The 18,765-nt window shown below is 34.3% G+C and overlaps 1 protein-coding gene across 1 annotated transcript in view; it reads left to right on the plus strand.

Moving 5' to 3' along the window:
* Positions 1-1,120: 1,120 nt before the first annotated feature.
* The window catches only part of C6H12orf40 (chromosome 6 C12orf40 homolog), a 59,415-nt gene continuing 41,770 nt past the window's right edge, over positions 1,121-18,765 (plus strand). The window contains 6 exon segments of the mRNA XM_059402897.1: positions 1,121-1,153; positions 3,973-4,111; positions 10,209-10,341; positions 10,798-10,831; positions 12,157-12,345; positions 15,385-15,500. Coding sequence (XP_059258880.1) covers positions 4,006-4,111; positions 10,209-10,341; positions 10,798-10,831; positions 12,157-12,345; positions 15,385-15,500 — 578 coding nt within the window. The 5' untranslated portion in view covers positions 1,121-1,153; positions 3,973-4,005.

The following is an 18,765-nucleotide window of genomic DNA, read 5'->3' on the forward strand; positions in this document are numbered from 1 at the left end:
CCATCTTGTTTCATTTATTCTTCTCCTACCCCCCTAACCCCCCATGTTGCATCTCCACTTCCTCATATCAGGGAGATCATGTGATAGTTGTCTTTCTCCGATTGACTTATTTCACTAAGCATGATACCCTCTAGTTCCATCCACATCGTTGCAAATGGCAAGATTTCATTTCTTTTGATGGCTGCATAGTATTCCATTGTGTATATATACCACATCTTCTTTTGGATAAAAGTAGATCTTAACCTTATTTAGTTGCTGTGAAGAGTAAATGAATTTATACATATAAAGTATCCAAAGCATTTAGGGTGGTGTAAGGTATATAATAGTTGTTATTAGGAGTTTTTATTTTCATGTTGTTATATAAATCTCATAGAGCTAAGATTTTATTATTTATAATTCTTGCACAAATCTTGAATTTGAGACCATAGTTTCATGTATATCCAAAAGCTATATTGTACAGATCTTTTTAAACAGTCATGAATGTTTTATAGCATTCCGTAATTACTAATAGAGCAGATATTTTATAACTGTTAAGTACTGTGCTATCATTGGGATATAATGCAATGTTTAACATAAAGTAGGTATAAGGCATGTCCATAGGAACTAGCTACTTTTTTAAAGATGTTAGGAGATTTCAAGTACACATAGCTGATACATTAATATAACTGAAGTTGCTTTAATAATAAACTTAAAATTTCCTTAGATCCAAATAGATTTTAATTTTTTCTCTATTTTCTTTTGGTTTTAGTAGAATATTGAAATGTAAGGTAAAACAAGAAAATAGCAGTTTGACCAAGAATATTGCTGTCAGATGAGAGTGTTTTGGGGATACATCTTTTCCAATGCATTGCTTTCTCTTTGCTTATGTTGATTTTATAATCCAGGTTTATTCTGTGCTTTATTATTCTTCGTAGGTCTAGAGTCTTTTTTACTATTTCTTGGATTTCTAAGAAAATTTTTGTGAAACAGTATATACTACAACATTTTCATAGTTTATTTTCAGAAAATAATATAATTCTTACTATACTTATAGATTTTAATTTCAAGTCATCAGTTTAGCCAAAATGGCAGTCATTGCAGAAACTTACATCTTTTGTCTTGCTCCTTTTTCAGTACCAGGGTTCTGATCAAGCAGGAAAGGAGAAAGCAAAAGGTAAAGAAAATATATTTTTATTTATATTAGCTTTATAAGAATAGTGGTCTTTTGAAGTGTTTTTCAAAAGGCTAATAAATACACCTAAGTAACTGGAAGACCATCCAGTCTTCTCTGTTCTTGTAGATAGCTTGATTAGCCAACCGTTTTCTCAGGCAGAGACTAAAGGTCATTGTTGATTCTTGTTGTCATTCTAGTTCCAAAATATATCCCAGTCTTTTAAGGGAAGTCTGATCACTTCTCACACTACCTGTGCTATGAGTACCCTGATTCAAATCCTCATTTATGCCTAGAGTATCATGATGGCCTTATAACCTACCTTCTACTTAAAAAAAATTTTTTTCTTACATCGATTTTATTATGCAAAGTTGAACATGCATATATCTTACAACCAAGCAATCTATATTCAAGAGAAATTTTTCCACATGTGTATTTTGAGACATGTACAAGCTTGTTTGGATCAGTGTTGTTAAGTAGCAAAAAAGAAAGAAGGCAAGAGAGGAAGAAGAGGGGCAGGGGTATGGGGAGGGAAGGGGACCACCCAAATGTCTATTAGTAGTAGAATGGTTACACAAATTGTGGCATACCCAAGTAATGATATAGCAGTGGAAATGTGTCAACCACATGTAATTAATGTAGATGAATCCCCAAAATATAATATTGAACAAATAAAGCAACTTACAGATTATATAAGCAGTAAGATTCCATTTATACAAAGTTTCAAAACAGAAAAAAATATGTTCAAAGCTCATAAAATTTAAAGAAAAACAAGGAAGTGATTATTATAAAAGTAGGATAGTTATTAATTTAGTGAAATGATGTCTCATTATAAATTCAACTCATATTTTCTTGATTACTAATGAGATTATCTGACATTTTCATCCATGTTTCTCCTCTTTTGTGAAGTACTTTTCCGAGTATTTTTTCCATTTTTAATTTGTGTTGTCTTTTTTAATTGTCTTTATATATTTAGAATTCTTGGGTTTTATGTGTACTCTGTAGCTTTTATTTTTATTTTCTTAATGTTATTTTAGGGAATGTTCTTAATTTTAATATAATCAAATTTATCAGTGTTTTTCTGCTATATATTTTTTCCTTTGTAGTGTGTTCTTCACACAGCAGTTAACATGGTCTTTTAAGAGCACAAATCAGAATTTTCATTCCCCTGCTTAAAAGTTTCAGTTTTTTATTGCTTTTAGAATAATATCTGACTTAACCATAGCCTAGAAGGACCTGAAGGATCTACACCCTGCCTACTTCTCTGACTTTCTTACTCCTTGCTCTGTTCATTTTATTTTAGCTACACTGGCAGTCTCTCTGCCATTCTTCTTCTCTTTGTCTGGAATATTCTTCCTCAAGATATTTGCATGTCTGCCTTGTCAGCATTTAGGTTTCAGCTGAAGTATCTCCTCTTAGATTGGCTTTCTCTGATCATAGCATCTAAGTAGCTCCCCACCCTCCACTTATTTTCTTTCCAGGACCATTTTTTTTAATCTTCCTTTTCATAATCTGGTATTTTCTTATAAATTTGTTTCATCTGTTTCCCTTCATTAACATATATTTATCAGAAGAGGTATTTTATTTTGTTCATTTTGTATCTCCTTTGCCTAGAATTGTGTCAAGAAATAACACAGGTATTCAATAAATAAACTATAATCTGTTCCCAGATTTTTTTTTAGTAGTCTTAACTCTGGATCATTCTTTTGAATATTTATAAGAAAGGGAAAGACATGCTATGGCCCTTCCCTAAAGTGTTGATCTCTAGTTGTGTCACTTTCCTATTCTTTGAAAATGTCATATCTTCCCTTGAATGTGTCATGTCTCCCTTAAGCCACTCTTCCCCAACCCTATTTTTAATCTCTTCACACTCATTAGATGACTTTATCTTATATTTCAGAGGAAATAGAAGCTATCAGATGAGAATTATCTTCTATATCTACTACCAGTTCTGTAACCTGTCTTACATCTTCACTGATTTTCTCTTTCCCTTCACTGATTTTCTCTTTCCCTTCTGTGATTGTGGAGGTAGTTTCCTTTAGATAAAGGAAGGTCTCTTTATTTGCAGTCTGGATTCCATCGTTCTTAAGGACTTCACTGCATCAATTATTTCTTCTCTTTCTTGTATCCTCAACGAGTCACTGTCAGCTGGAGGCTTTCCACTGATATTCAGACATATTCAGTTTCCCCCTATTAAAACAACTAAAGCCCTCTCTGGATCCTTTCCCTTTCTTGCTCTGCCCCTTCACTGTTATCTCTCATTCACTTCTGAGTCCACTCAACAGTACAGCTCTTGTTAATGGCAAAGTAGCAGTCATGGAAGGATAGTAAAGGAAATTAAATTGACTCAGGCTGGAGATTAGTCTCACATAGCTGCTTTTTCTTGTCCTCTTCTCATTTCAGTTAACTTTTACTGGTACTCAACTGTGCATATCTTTAAGGCTTTTTATATCTGTAAGATAGCACACCAGGTAGAAAAACAAGTTTTTACCTTGTCAGATTTGTTTTATCAAACTTTTAAAAAGCTTTACATTTCAGATCATTTTTAATCTTTTGATACCTAGTAATGCCTTTATAAAGTTCTATTTTAAAGGCAGTATATTTACCAAAAAGATTTTAAGAGGCTGTGGAATTAAGAGTCTTTAGGCCAACTCTATCATTATGATTGATTTTAATTTATATGTAAGCATATAAAGGGGGTGTCAGAAATATAAAAATATCAAATCAGTTAATTGTTAAATAGCATTATTGGTTTTTTATTTTTTATAATTCTGCGTAAAACCATATGGTTGTTGTAATAACTTCTTTTTAAATTATTTTAGGAATATTTTGAAAAGAAAAGATTAAAATCAAAAATGAAATTACTGGGGGTTTCATCGCCTGTCAAAAATTCCACTCTCAGTTTAGATCTCCTTAACCTATATATGGTAAATCACATATCTTGCCAGAAGAAAACACCTGGTAAGTCTTTCCGTTAGCATTTTGTTTTGACTCTAATGTGATAATAACATTCAATTTTCTAATAAATTTATAATTTTAGAACTCAAAGGATATGGAAAGTAAAATAATTTTAAAACTTGGTTGTCTTCTTTAAATAGTTACTTTTTTTTAAAAGTACCTTTGTTACTTTTTGCTTAAAATCCTTTTTTTTTTTTTTTTTTGCTTAATATATTTGTGTTTTTAAGTTGTGTGTTACATAAAATTAATTTTATAAGGTATGGTTCAAGTTACTATGTTACATTCATTTTAGTTACTACATTATTTTATGTAGGCAGAATAGTTAACCAAAGTTTAGGTAAAAGAGCAGGGAATAAATGTCTTTACTATCTTAAAGTATTTAGAGAATTTGTTTGAAAACGATTTTTGCCTCCGTGATTATTTTCCTGTATCACAACTTGAATAATTTCTTAGGCATTCTTGGAATGTTGACTATAGTAGTCTAATACTTCAAAAATAAAGTTCATTTTTGACTGTACTTTGAGCCTTCAAGTGAATAGAAAGTTTAGTCAGAGTTTTTTTTTCTCAAGGGAACTTGTGTCTGATATTTAATTTTTAAAATAAGTACTAAAGTGAGAGGTTAAGAAATTAGGCAGTTCTGAAAGGAGGGATAGAAATTGATCATAAGTACTGTTAGTATCTCCTCTTTTCCTTTCTCTGCCATTTTTATTCCTTAATGCAGACGGCCTTTACATAAGCAAATTTAGTTATAGTTTAGATGTAAATATGTTATATAAGGACTTTAAGAATAAAAGTTTTGTTGTAAATCTGTTTGATGTATTTATCTTCTTTTTCTTCACTTACGTAATGCAATGTTAGCCACAGTCATGACGTTTTACATTAAATCCTCATATTTTATTTATCAGAGCTAAAGTTTGACCTGTTACCAACCTGTATTTCCCTTACTCCCTAGTCCCAAGGCCCAGCAACCACTTTTCTACTCCCTGTTTCTGTGAGTTTGAGTTCTTTTTTAGATTCCATGTGTAAGTGATACCATGCTCTATTTGTTTTTCTCTAGCTTAATTCAGTTAACATAATGCCTTTAAGGTCCATCCAAGCTGTCATAAATGGCAGGATTTCCTTAATGTTCATGGATGAAGAATATTTCATCATATATATATATATATATATATATATCTCACATGTTCTTTATCCTATCACCCATTGACAGACATGAGGTTGTTTGCATATCTTATATCTTGCCCATTGTGAATGATGCTGCTGTAAACATGGGACATAGAAGTACAGAAATCCCCTCTGATTCTGTCTTCATTTCCTTTGGATATGTAGAAGTGGGAATTAGAATTGGAAATTAGAAGTGGGATTGCCGAATCATGTAGTTTTACTTATAATTTTTTGAGGAATATATATTATGTTCTCCATAGTTGCTCCACCCACTGGCATTCCTATAAGCTGTGCACAAGGGTTCCCTTTTTCCACATCCTTTCTAACACTTGTATCTCTTGCCTTTTTATTGATAGTCATTCTAACAGGTGTGAGGTAATAAATATCTCATTGTGATTTTGATTTGTATATCCCTGAAGATTGGTGATGAGCACCTTTTCATGTGTCTGTTGACCATTTGTTTGTCTTCTTTAGAAAAATATCTGTTCATTTCCATGCCTATTTACAAAATTAGATTATTTTTAGCTAAGAGTTGTATGAGTTCATTATATACTTTGGAGTTTGAATGCTTATCAGATACATGTTTTGCAAATATTTTCTCCCATTCCATAGTTTGTCTTTTCATTTTGGTAATGATTTTCTTTGCTGTATAGAAGATTTTTAGTTTGATGTAGTTCCACATGTTTGTTTTTGCTTTTGTTGCCTTTGCTTTTGGTGTCAAATCCAAAAAGTCATTGTCTAGACTGATGTCAAGGAACTTACCCCTGTGTTTTCTTCTAGTTTTGTGGTTTTCAGTCTTACATTCAACTCTTTAATCCATTTTGAGGTGAAGTTTGTGTATGTTGTAGGATAGGGGACCAGTTTCACTTTTTTTCATGAGACAGTCCAGTGATGGCATTTACATTTATGTATTTCCTTTCTTCCTCACTTTCTTTTTATTTATACATTTGGCATGTTTATTGAGTACCTCCATTATTGAGTACTTCCAAGTAGTGTACTGGATGTTGGGAATAGAATAGAAAATTGTGGGGTCAGGACACACTGTCCCAAAAATAAGGTATGTTGGCATACTAAAGATTTTAAGCAGAAGGAATTTGAGAAGCAGTATGTGCAGGAAAGATCCTCATGTGAGAAGTGTCCTCCTTATACCTGGAGGAAAGGAACATCTTTATCTCTAAGACACAGGGACACTGAGAAGAATCTAAACAAATATGCCTTGCTGTTTCCTCCAGTTGGCTACACTTAGTTTAACACTCCTTTTTGTTTGATCACGTTTTCTCACTACTTTTCATTTTCCATCGAATCTAGCATAAAAATGCTCAGGTTTTAACAGTGTTTATTCTTCCGATCCAAGAGCATGGGATGGTCTTCCATCTTTTTGTGTCTTCTTCAATTTCTTTCATGAGTGTTCTGTAGTTCCCCGAGTACAGATCCTTTACCTCTTTGGTTAGGTTTATTCCCAGGTATCTTATGGTTCTTGGTGCTATAGTAAATGGAATCGATTTTCTAATTTCCCTTTCTGTATTTTCATTGTTAGTGTATAAGAAAGCCACTGATTTCTGCACATTGACTTTGTATCCTGCCATGTTGCTGAATTGCTGTATGAGTTCTAGTAGTTTGGGGGTGGAATCTTTTGGGTTTTCCATATAAAGAGCCATGTCATCTGCGAAGAGAGAGAGTTTGACTTCTTCATTACCAATTTGGATACTTTTTATTTCTCTTTGTTGTCTGATTGCTGTTGCTAGGACTTCTAATACTATGCTGAACAAGAGTGGTGAAAGTGGGCATCCTTGTCTTGGAATCAGAAGAGACCCTGAATCGCTAAGGAAATGTTGAAAAACAAAAATAAAGCTGGGGGCATCACGTTACCTGATTTCAAGCTTTAGTACAAAGCTGTGATCACCAAGACAGCATGGTACTGGCATAAAAACAGACGCATAGACCAGTGGAACAGAGTAGAGAGCCCAGATATGGACCCTCAACTCTATGGTCAATTAATCTTCGACAAAACAGGATAAAAAATACAGTGGAAAAAAGACAGTCTCTTCAATAAATGGTGCTGGGAAAACTGGACAGCTATATGTAGAAGAATGAAACTCGACCATTCTCTTACTCCGTACACAAAGATCAACTTAAAATGGATAAAAGACCTCAACGTGAGACAGGAATCCATCAGAATCCTAGAGGAGAACATAGGCAGTAATCTCTTTGATATCAGCCACAGCAACTTCTTTGAAGATATATCTCCAAAGGCAAAGGAAACAAAAGCGCAAATAAACTTTTGAGACTTCATCAAAATCAAAAGCTTCTGCACAGCAAAGGGAACAGTCAACAAAACAAAGAGGCAACCCACAGAATGGGAGAAGATATTTGCAAATGACAGTACAGACAAAAGGTTGATATCCAGGATCTATAACGAACTCCTCAAACTCAACACACATGAAACAGGCAAACATATCAAAAAATGGGCAGAAGATATGAACAGACACTTCCCCAATCAAGACCTACAATGGCTATCAGACACATGAAAAAATGTTCATCATCATTAGCCCTCAGGGAGATTCAAATTAAAACCACATTGAGATATCACCTTACACCAGTTAGAATGGCCAAAATTAACAAAACAGGAAACAACATGTGTTGGAGAGGATGTGGAGAAAGGGGAACCCTCTTCCACTATTGGTGGGAATGCAAGTTGGTGCAGCCTCTTTGGAGAACAGCGTGGAGATTCCTCAAGAAATTAAAAATAGAACTTCCCTATGACTCTGCAATTGCACTCCTGGGTATTTACCCCAAAGATACAGATGTCGTGAAAATAAGGGCCATCTGTACCCCAGTGTTTATAGCAGCAATGGCCACGGTCGCCAAACTGTGGAAAGAACCAAGATGCCCTTCAACGGATGAATGGATAAGGAAGATGTGGTCCATATACACTATGGGGTATTATGCCTCCATCAGAAAGGATGAATACCCAACTTTTGTAGCAACATGGACGGGACTGGAAGAGATGATGCTGAGTGAAATAAGTCAAGCAGAGAGAGTCAATTATCATATGGTTTCACTTATTTGTGGAACATAACAAATATCATGGAGGACAAGGGGTGTTAGAAGAGAGTTGGGGTAAATTGGAAGGGGAGGTGAATCATGAGAGACTGTGGACTCTGAAAAACAATCTGAGGGGTTTGAAGTGGCGGGGGTGTGGGAGGTTGGGGTACCAGGTGGTGGGTATTATAGAGGGCACAGATTGCATGGAGCACTGGGTGTGGTGAAAAAATAATACTGTTTTTCTGAAAATAAATAAATTGAAAAAATTAAAAAAAATGCTCAGGTTTAACTTCTTTGGGTCTCCATTTCCTTATAAAGGGTTTCATTTAAAATTGATCTGCCTTTTGTTATAGAGTCCCTAGCTGAGAATTAGAAAGCTAGAGGAAAAAGATATTTTATCTTCCCTACAAAAGCATAAGTTTATTAGTAGATGGTATTAGGAGGTGGGACCTATAGGAGGTGGTCATGATGGGGGACCCCTCATGAGTGGAATTAGTGCTTTTATAAAGAGACCCCAGAGAGCTCTCTTTGCTCCTTTCACTGTGTGAGGACATAGGGAGAAGACAGCTCTCTATAAGCCAGGACTCAGGCTCTCACCAGACCCTGAATCTGAGAGCACTTTGATCTTGGACACTGCCTGGCTTACAGACAAGTAAATTTCTGTTCATAAGTACGAAGTCTAAGGTATTGTGTTAGAACAGCCTGAATGGACTAAGACACTTAGCTAAAAGGAAGGGCAGTGGTGCAGCTGGGCCTCAGAGACTGCTTGAATTGGGGACTTGAATACCACCAAATTTTTTTTCTCACTTTAGATATTAACTTTATTCTCTCAGATTGTATTTTTTCATTCAGACTTGAAATGTGACCTTAAAATACTAATATTGCTTATCTCTCCTGTTTTGCCACAAGGGAAACACTGAAAGTTGTTTCTTTGGTTCTGAGTTTTTTTTACTGGAAGCATTTTACCCTGTCCTACTGGTGCCAGTTCCTAGCATTGGAATAATTATTTATAACCACAGAGATATGATCCTATTATTGATTAACCTTGAGTCAGATGACTGCTCTTAAGTTGATTATTTTTTCTAGTGACACAGTTTTATCAGAAGATAGGAAGTTCTCTATTAGAACCGTATAGTTGAAGCGCTTTGGTGGCTCAGGCTGGTTGAGCATCCAGCTCTTGGTTTTGGCTCAGATCATGATCTTGGGATCATGGGATCAAGCTCTACCTTGGGCTCTGTGGTCATCTCAAAGTCTGCTTCAGATTCTCTCTCCCTCTCCCTCCTGCTCTCTCTCAAATAAATACTTTTTTAAAAAGCGTGCGTGCACGTACACACACACACACACACACACACCACCACCACCACCACCACCACCACCACCACCACCACCTCTATGTAGTTGGTATTTGTGAAAAAGCATTACCCAGAAAAGGAGAGTAGTTAAAAAGTACTGAGCAGACCAAATAGTGATACCTTGTATAAGGAGAGAAAAGGCTTCTCTTTTCATAAAGTTTGAAAATCTAGTAAGAGAGAGAGAGAATTAATCAGGTAAAATAAACCATGGTAAGTGCTGTAATAGAGAACATACCTAGTGCTGTGGGCATGTATAACATAGCATCTGGTATAGTCTGGGGATCAAGGAAATCTTAGAGGAAGAAAAAAAATAGAACTGAATGAGTATAGCACCTTTCATGAGGACTATGTAAGATAATGAAAAAGAGATGATTTGAATGATTTGTGATAGTTTTTAGTACTGTAATGACTTCTAGCATCTATAGAATATAGGTAGTTTTAGGAAGTTTCTAAGATATACACTTATTTAATGGACATTATATATCAAACATTTCTTTTAAAGATTTTATTATTTTTAATTGTAATTTTTTTCATTATAGAAACTGTGAGAAAACCAATACATGTGAATATGCATAGAGACATAAAAATGCCTCTAAGAAAGCATAATTTGGAACTTCCAATGTCACCTCACTGTATACCATCTAACCTCTGCATTGATGATATAAACAACAGGTAGGTTTTATCAAGATTGTATATTATTTAGGTATTTAAACAGGTCATCATCAGTACTGTTATATTCATTAGAAACTGTACAAAGGACTTTTCTTCTAGCTCTTGTTTTTGTTTGGCTGTTAACAGTATTATTAAACTATTAAGACCTTTATCAGATAAGCTAATGTCCATAGTAAATGTTTTTATGCATAGTTTGGCTTTCCTTATCCTCACTGTGTTTCTCTAGTAATAATACAATTTTAATAAATAAAACTCTAAATAAATGAAACTCTAAATGAAACTCTAAACTCTAAATAAACTTTAAATAAAACTCTAAAATGATTTAGAGTTCTGTATGTTTTTGTGTATTTCTGTAGAACAGTATGAGTTTTAAATATATACATGAAAAAATAGTCAAATTTATTGCCAGATTTTTTTAACCTTAAAATTTTCTTTTCATTTTTATATACTGTTAAGACTAGACAGCAAGAAAGAATTTGCCCCAGTTCAGGTGAGACTTAAAAAAATTTTTAAGTTACTTTAATGATTGTGGCATACTACTAAATGATAGAAATTTTTTGAATATCAGGGGAAAATATTCTTTAAAATTTTTTTATAGTCTTTAAAATTATTTTTAAAGGTTTTAATGTATGGAACTTATACCTTAAGTATATTTTAACTGCTTATGAGAAACACTTTGGAGTTCTGGTAATGTAGATTAGGTCTATGTGTACATAACTTTTGATACTGATGAGCTGCAAAAGTTAATTTGTTTGGGGATTCCTGCTTTGGGTTTATCTGATCATTGATAAATTCATCTCTTCTAGCATAGTGACCATTTATTTTATATTAAATTGTGATTTTCTTTTTTTTTTTTTTAAAGATTTTATTTATTTATTTGTCAGAGACAGAGGGAGAGAGAGCGAGCGAGCACAGGCAGACAGAGAGGCAGGCAGGGCAGAGGGAGGAGCAGGCTCCCTGCCGAGCAAGGATCCCGATGTGGGACTCGATCCCAGGACCCTGGGATCATGACTTGAGCCAAAGGCAGCTGCTTTATCAACTGAGCCACCCAGGCATCCCTAAATTGTGATTTTCAACAATTATACTGATCCCAAGATTATTTTTCTTTCAGTGTACTGCAGATAATCTTTTTAGTAAATAAAATTTTAATAAATTAGAAAATATGTAGATTGTGATAAAACCATAAAATTTTAAGATCCAATGATATATTATTATGTATATATTTTTAAAGATTTATTTATTTTAGAGAGAGAAAGAGAGAGAGCATGCACAGGGGGCTGAGTGGGACAGAGGGAGAGGGAAACTTAAGCAGGCTCTCTGTTGAGTGTGGAGCCCAGTATGGGGCTCAGTCTCACAACACTGAGATCATGACTTGAGCCAAAACCAAGAGGCAGATGCTTAACTGACTGTGCCACCCAAGTGCCTCAGGTCCAGAGCTACATTATTTATAATTTCTTTTCTTTGAATTGTCAAAATTAAACTGTATCAGAGAATGATAATGATACTAAAATCTCTTGGAAATCTTTTTAGCTGAATTGTGGGTCAGTGAAGCTCAGATTTCTCATCATTTGGAGACATGGTGTGAAGGTTAGAGATTGAGGGGACCATAAATGAAAAGGCAGGTGGAAAGGAACTCTTCAGTATAAGTTTAGTTGATAACCTCTCTTGACTTAATAAGTCCTGTGAATTACTCATGACTTGCTTTTCCTTGGAACGTTTTCTGCAATCTGTGACCTTTTTTCACTATTTTTACTTTCCTTTACTCAATTTTATATATTTTATCAGATTAAATGGTTGTATCTTCTTTCTCTATAGTTGCCATAAGTTATGAACTCATATAGCATGTTTAAACTGCAGTTCAACAGAATAGAAAATTGTATTTTTGCTCAACCATCTTTTTCAGCAGAATTATCTTCTAATAGGAATATTACAAAACAAAATTTCATTCTCAGAATAGCACCTAGTCCTCAGAAAGTTGCATGTTGGAAAAAGCAGAATGAGCAGGTACATTTGAATCACTAGTCTTAGCATTTTATATCATTGTATTTTTATGATATGCTCTTTTTTTCTGGTCTTGTGGACTTAAAAAATATTAGTTGTGAATTGCTGTAAATAGAGCCAAATTAGGATATCAGCTAAATATAATAATTCCTCTTTGGTCAAAATTTAATTGTCTCTTCTGTAGAAGATAATGAATCCAAAAACTGGAATCTTCTTTAAAAATCTTTGAAATCATCATCTTTTCGATCTCTGTCAAATAAATAATTAATTTTAAATTATTTTAAATTATTTTAAAATATTTAAAAAATAAAATAAGATAAAATGACTGATAGTGAAATTGAAAATATTTTAGTGTGTTTATATAATAGTTGATAATTGTAATCACAGTAAATAACTAGTTGGTGATGTCATGGTGGCCAGATAGTTATGATATGGAAAGGGCCCTGTGAATTGCAGTGTATAATCTCAGTGATGTCGTAGTAGTCTGTTAAAAAAATGAGTTGTGATGGTTTGGTTCTTTTTAGGATTTGACAGATGACAACTGGTTATATGCACTTGAATTAAAACTATACAAATGTGTTGATATAGATAGAGATGTGTAGTGCTAAAATGTTGTTTAGGGGGGCGCCTGGGTGGCTCAGTGGGTTAAGCCGCTGCCTTCGGCTCAGGTCATGATCTCGGGGTCTGAGGATCGAGTCCCACATCGGGCTCTCTGCTCAGCGGGGAGCCTGCTTCCTCCTCTCTCTCTCTGCCTGCCTCTCTGCCTACTTGTGATCTCTGTCTGTCAAATAAATAAATAAAATCTTAAAAAAAAATGTTGTTTAGTCACTGTATTGTCTAAAGTTAGAAATCTAAAAACATCCAGATTTTAAAATTCTGAACTATATCTGCCATAAACTATAAAAAGTAGTCATTTTATTAGACTATATAGAGTTTAAAAAATAATAAGTTATGATTATTATGCTAATATATAATGGTAGTGGGGGAAATGGTTATTATATAAATTTGATGTCTTGTTAATGGGAATATTCAGTTTTGAATTTATCCCATTTTTAGCATGCATTGGTTTTATGCCGTATGTATATATTTGTCATTTATAAATGAATTTATAATTTATAAGTTTAAAATTTTATTAGTTACAGTTACATGTGATACATTGTCTATAATATGTGATATTAATGATATGATTCAGTTTTATGGAAGTATTAAAGTATGTTTTCTCTTTTCCAGAGAAGAGAAAGTATTATATTCCAGTGATAGATGTTAGCCTTATTAATTTAAGGACCCATTAACTTTGGAATGATGCAATGAAAAACATTTATTCAGTTTGTATTTTACAAGACTAAAATTTGCATTGTAGATAGTTTATAGGATAGAGAATGTAACTCTCTGTAATCTCTACTTAAATAATCTACTTTTAGGCTGCAGGTTAGTGACTATCTTCAGAGGGGTAAATAATATTTATATTTTTTAAAGATTATATTTATTTTGGGGGTGCCTGGGTGGCTCAGTGAGTTAAAGCCTCTGCCTTCGGCTCAGGTCAGGATCCCAGGGTCCTGGGATCGAGCCCTGCATCGGGCTCTCTGCTCCATGGAGAGCCTGCTTCCTCCTGTCTCTTTGCCTGCCTCTCTGCCTACTTGTCATCTCTATCAAATAAATAAATAAAATCTTAAAAAAAAAAAGATTATATTTATTTTGTTAGAGAGCGCGAGCGAGAACAAGCTGGGGGAGCATTAGGCTGAGGGAGAAGCAGGCTCCCTGCTAAGCAGGGAGCCCAATGCGGGAACGGATCCCAGTACTCCAGGATCATGACCTGAGCCAAACACATAACCAACTGAGCCACAGAGGATTCCCAATAATGTTATACTTAATACACAGAAGAGAAAATTAAAAAGAGAGGCTAATATTCCTGTCCAAGGTATGGTGGCAAATTGTTAAGTTTTAGAAAAGTGTTTAATTGCTTATTTGGAGAGATTTCAAGAAAAGTAAGAATTAAAATGAAACTATAAAATACAAAAGAAAATGTGTTGAAACAACAGGTTAAAAGAAAAAATGGGCTGGGGCTCACTGATCACTAGAGAAGTAGTGTTGAGCCTACATAAAGTATTCTTTCCTTTTTTGGTTTGTTTGTATGTCCCTCACTTCATAGAATGACTTCAGCTCTGCACCTCGGTCATTGTTCCTGAGGTTGAGATATGAGATGTATTACCAGACTTTTGTTTAGCTCTCCCTGACTTTGGACTCCCCCTTTTATTTCCTGACTCTCAGTATCTCTTTTTGTCTTCTTTTTATCCAAATTTGTCTCAAAGATTGTTTTTGGACTTGTCATTTCTGTGCTTCATGGCTAATAAATATAATATGCTATAGATGTAAATTATTATTGCTGGATAGATTAGTGTCAGGCCACTATAATATCTTTATGTAGTAAAGATTAACAAATGGATTACCTCATCTCTTTTCTACAAGTCTCCATATGTTCACCATTTTGCACTCAGTGGTATTGATATTCAGAAATATTAAAGGAGCATTCTAAAATTATTTAGTAAATGGAGAAAATGGAGATAAATACAGCTGTTTTTTCGGGAAAAATAATTTTCTTTCAGAAAATTTGCTTGAGATTCTGGTGTCCTATATATATATATGCATATATATGTATAATTTAGAATATATTTAGAATATATTCATTAATTATAATCAATATATTACATATATTTATTAATTATAATATTTTAATTTTGTTTAATTATATTTGTAATATATTAATTATGATTAATAGTATTTATATTTTTAACCTCTTAGGAAATGGTTAGCTCATCATCGTATCAATTGTTATATTGACAATCATTTAAATACTAGTATTGCTTTCACTGTTGGCACAATGTTTTTTTTTTTTCATTAAGGACACAGTTTCTTTCAAACTAGATAATTCATTTTTTTTTTGCATATAGGTGTCCACTTAGATGACATTTTATGGTAAGTAATTTAAATTGTATACATGTGTGTACATTTACCATTCTGACACGTTCTTCTTTCTCTTTTCAGCTCAGTAAAGTTAATTATTCTAATTCCTTGGTTTCCAAATTAAGTGAAAATCAAGATGCTCTTAGTTCACCACATAAAATAGCACAATTTGGGTCATTATTCAGAAGATTAAACAGGTAAGCAAAGATTTTTGAAGATTTTTTTTATTCGTTTATTAATGAGAGAGAGAGGGAGTGGCCGGCAGAGGGAGAAGTAGGCTCTCTGCTGAGCAAGGAGCTTTTTCTTTTTAAATTTTTAATTTTTTAAATTTCTTTTCAGTGTGCCAAAATTTATTGTTTATGCACCACACCTGGTGTTCCATGCAATACGTGCCCTCCATAATACCCACCACCAGGCTCACGCAACTTCCCACCCCCCCACCCCTTCAAAATCTTCAGATTGTTTTTCAGAGTCCATAGTCTCTCATAGTTCATCTCCCCCTCCAATTTCCCTCAACTCCCTTCTCCTCTCCATCTCCCCATGTCCACCATGTTATTTCTTATACTCCACAAATAAGTGAAACAATATGATAATTGACTCTGTCTGCTTGACTTATTTCACTCAGCATAATCTCTTCCAGTCCTGTCCATGTTGATACAGTAGTTGGGTATTCATCCTTTCTGATGGAGGCATAATACTCCATAGTGTATAGGGACCACATCTTCCTTATCCATTCGTCCATTGAAGGGCACCTTGGTTCTTTCCACAGTTTGGCGACCGTGGCCATTGCTGCTATAAACATTGGGTTACAGATGTACCCTTCTTTTCCCTACATCTGTATCTTTGGGGTAAATACCCAGTAGTGCAATTGCAGTGTCATAGGGAAGCTCTATTTTTAATTTCTTAAGGAATCTCCACGCTGTTCTCCAAAGAGGCTGCACCAACTTGCATTCCCACCAACAGTGGAAGAGGGTTCCCCTTTCTCCACATCCTCTCCAATACACGTTGTTTCCTGTCTTGTTAAATTTGGCCATTCTAACTGGTGTAAGGTGATATCTCACTGTGGTTTTGATTTGAATCTCCCTGATGGCTGGTGATGATGAACATTTTTTCATGTCTGATAGCCATTTGTATGTCTTCATTGGAGAAGTGTCTGTTCATGTCTTCTGCCCATTTTTTGACATGATTATCTGTTTTGTGTGTTCGTTGAGTTTGAGGAATTCTTTGTAGCTCCTGAATATCAGCCTTTTGTCTGTACTGTCATTTGCAAATATCTTCTCCCATTCCATGGGAGCAAGGAGCTTGATGCAGGTCTCCATTGGAGGACCCTGGGATCATGACCTGAGCTGAAGGCAGATGCTTCACTTACTGAGCCACTTAGGTATCCCAAGCAAAGATTTTTGAAGGAAATAAAGAAACTGAGCAAGGAACCATATGTGGGACTCCAAGATCATGACCTGAGCCAAAGGCTGTTGCTTTACCATCTGAGCCACGTAGGTGCCCCTAGACAAATATTTTTTAGAAATGTAGACAAACTTAAGTAATACTTCTAGGAAACATATATTAGAAGTTAAATGTAGTATTTAACTAAAATAGTTTTAAGTCATTATTTTCTAATGCGCATATCTACTTCTCATTTATTTAAACATATTAATTTTTCTTATTTATGGTAGTTGGTAAGTGACCACTTTTATTTTCTAGTTGTATATAGATCCTGGTTCATGGTTTTAAAATCCATTAAACTTGTAAAACCATTTTGAATTACTCCTAGTAGTCATGGTGAGAAACCTTGACTCTGTAATCCTATCCCAGTCTTCCTCTGTTTCAGTATATGTCACTACTATTCACTCTCAGTCTTCCTCATTTTAGTAAATGATGCTACTATTCACAAAGCAACTGGCATCAAAATAGAAGTCCTTGATTTGCTTATTTTCCTTCAACTCCCACTATCCATTTCACCAACAAAGTTTTGACTATTCTGTATTCTAATAAGCTTTAAATTTACCTACTCACATTTTCACCTCTATAGGTTCCATCCCAGTCTAAGCCACTACTGCCTCTTGCCTGGAGAATTGTAACATTTCAATTTGTTTTCTCTTTTCCTTTTCTGTTTTCGCATTTTTTTTTTTTTTACAGTTCTATTAATGTGTAATCAACATGGAACAAACTGAATTTATCTAAAATGCGTGCTTTGATAAGTTTTGACCTGTGTCAAATATAATGAAAATATTCACCATCACCAGTAGTTTCTTTGGTTATCTTTGTAATATCTTCCTCTGGCCATTTCACAACCTTTATTCTTATCCCAAGCATCTGCTTATCTGCTTTCTGTCACTGTTGATTAGTCTATTTTCTAGAGTCTTATGTAAGTGACATATAATTATGTTCCCTGCAGAAATGGGGAGTCACAACTCAAAATATACAGACTTCCAGTTATAAGACAAATAAATTTTGGGGATCTAGTATACAACATAGTGACTATAATTAATAATTACATACTTGAAGTTTGTTAATATAGTATCTCTTAAGTAGACTTACCTCATATACTTGCGAAGGTTATGTGAGGTGATGAATATGCTAGTTAGCTTGATTATAATCACTTCACAAATTACACTTATATGAAATCATCATGTTGAACACCTTAATATATACAATTTATTTTTATTTATTTATATTTATTAATGAGAGAGAGAGGGAGTGGCAGGCAGAGGGAGAAGTAGGCTCTCTGCTGAGCAAGGAGCTTTTTCTTTTCAGTTTTATCTCAGTAAAGCTGATTGGGGGGAGGGTGGGGTGGGGAGGTAGGGAGAGGTGGAGAGGATAATTTCAAACATACTGGAAGGTTTTCTCACACTCCTCCAAGTCTATAGCTCCCAACGGTAATCACCATTCTGACCCCTGTCACTATATACTAATCAATTCTGTCTTGGAACTTCATTTAAATAGAATTATATAGTGATCTTCTTTTGGTATGGAGATTCATCCATGCTGTTGCTTGCTATTCCATGGATTAGTACTTAATTCTTTTTTGTTTCTGTATGTTATTCCACTGTATATTATATAATACTTTATTTTTTTAATGTATAGTAGACATACAGTATTTTATTAGTTGCAGGTGTACAAATAGTATTCTATTCTTAATGGAAATCTGGGATAGCTCTAATTTGGGACTATTTTGAAGGAAGCTGTTGTGACATTCAGAAAAAATAAATAGGAGAAATACTTCGTGCTCATGGATTGGAAGAATCACTAACTTTTTAAGGTGGAAATATCCCCCAAATTTCTGCCATTCCCTAGCTCCTGGCAGTTCTCTCCTTGCTTCTTGGAATGTCACCTTTTAGAGTCCACATACAGGTGAGGTCATATGTTACTCATCTTTGTATGTCAGACTTACTTTTCTTTAACTTCTTTAATGTAATGTTATTGTGCTTTCAGTAAATAAGCCTTGTGCTTCTTTGGCTGAAT

The sequence above is a fragment of the Mustela nigripes genome, chromosome 6 (genome assembly GCF_022355385.1).
Source record: "Mustela nigripes isolate SB6536 chromosome 6, MUSNIG.SB6536, whole genome shotgun sequence".
Lineage (NCBI taxonomy): Eukaryota > Metazoa > Chordata > Mammalia > Carnivora > Mustelidae > Mustela > Mustela nigripes.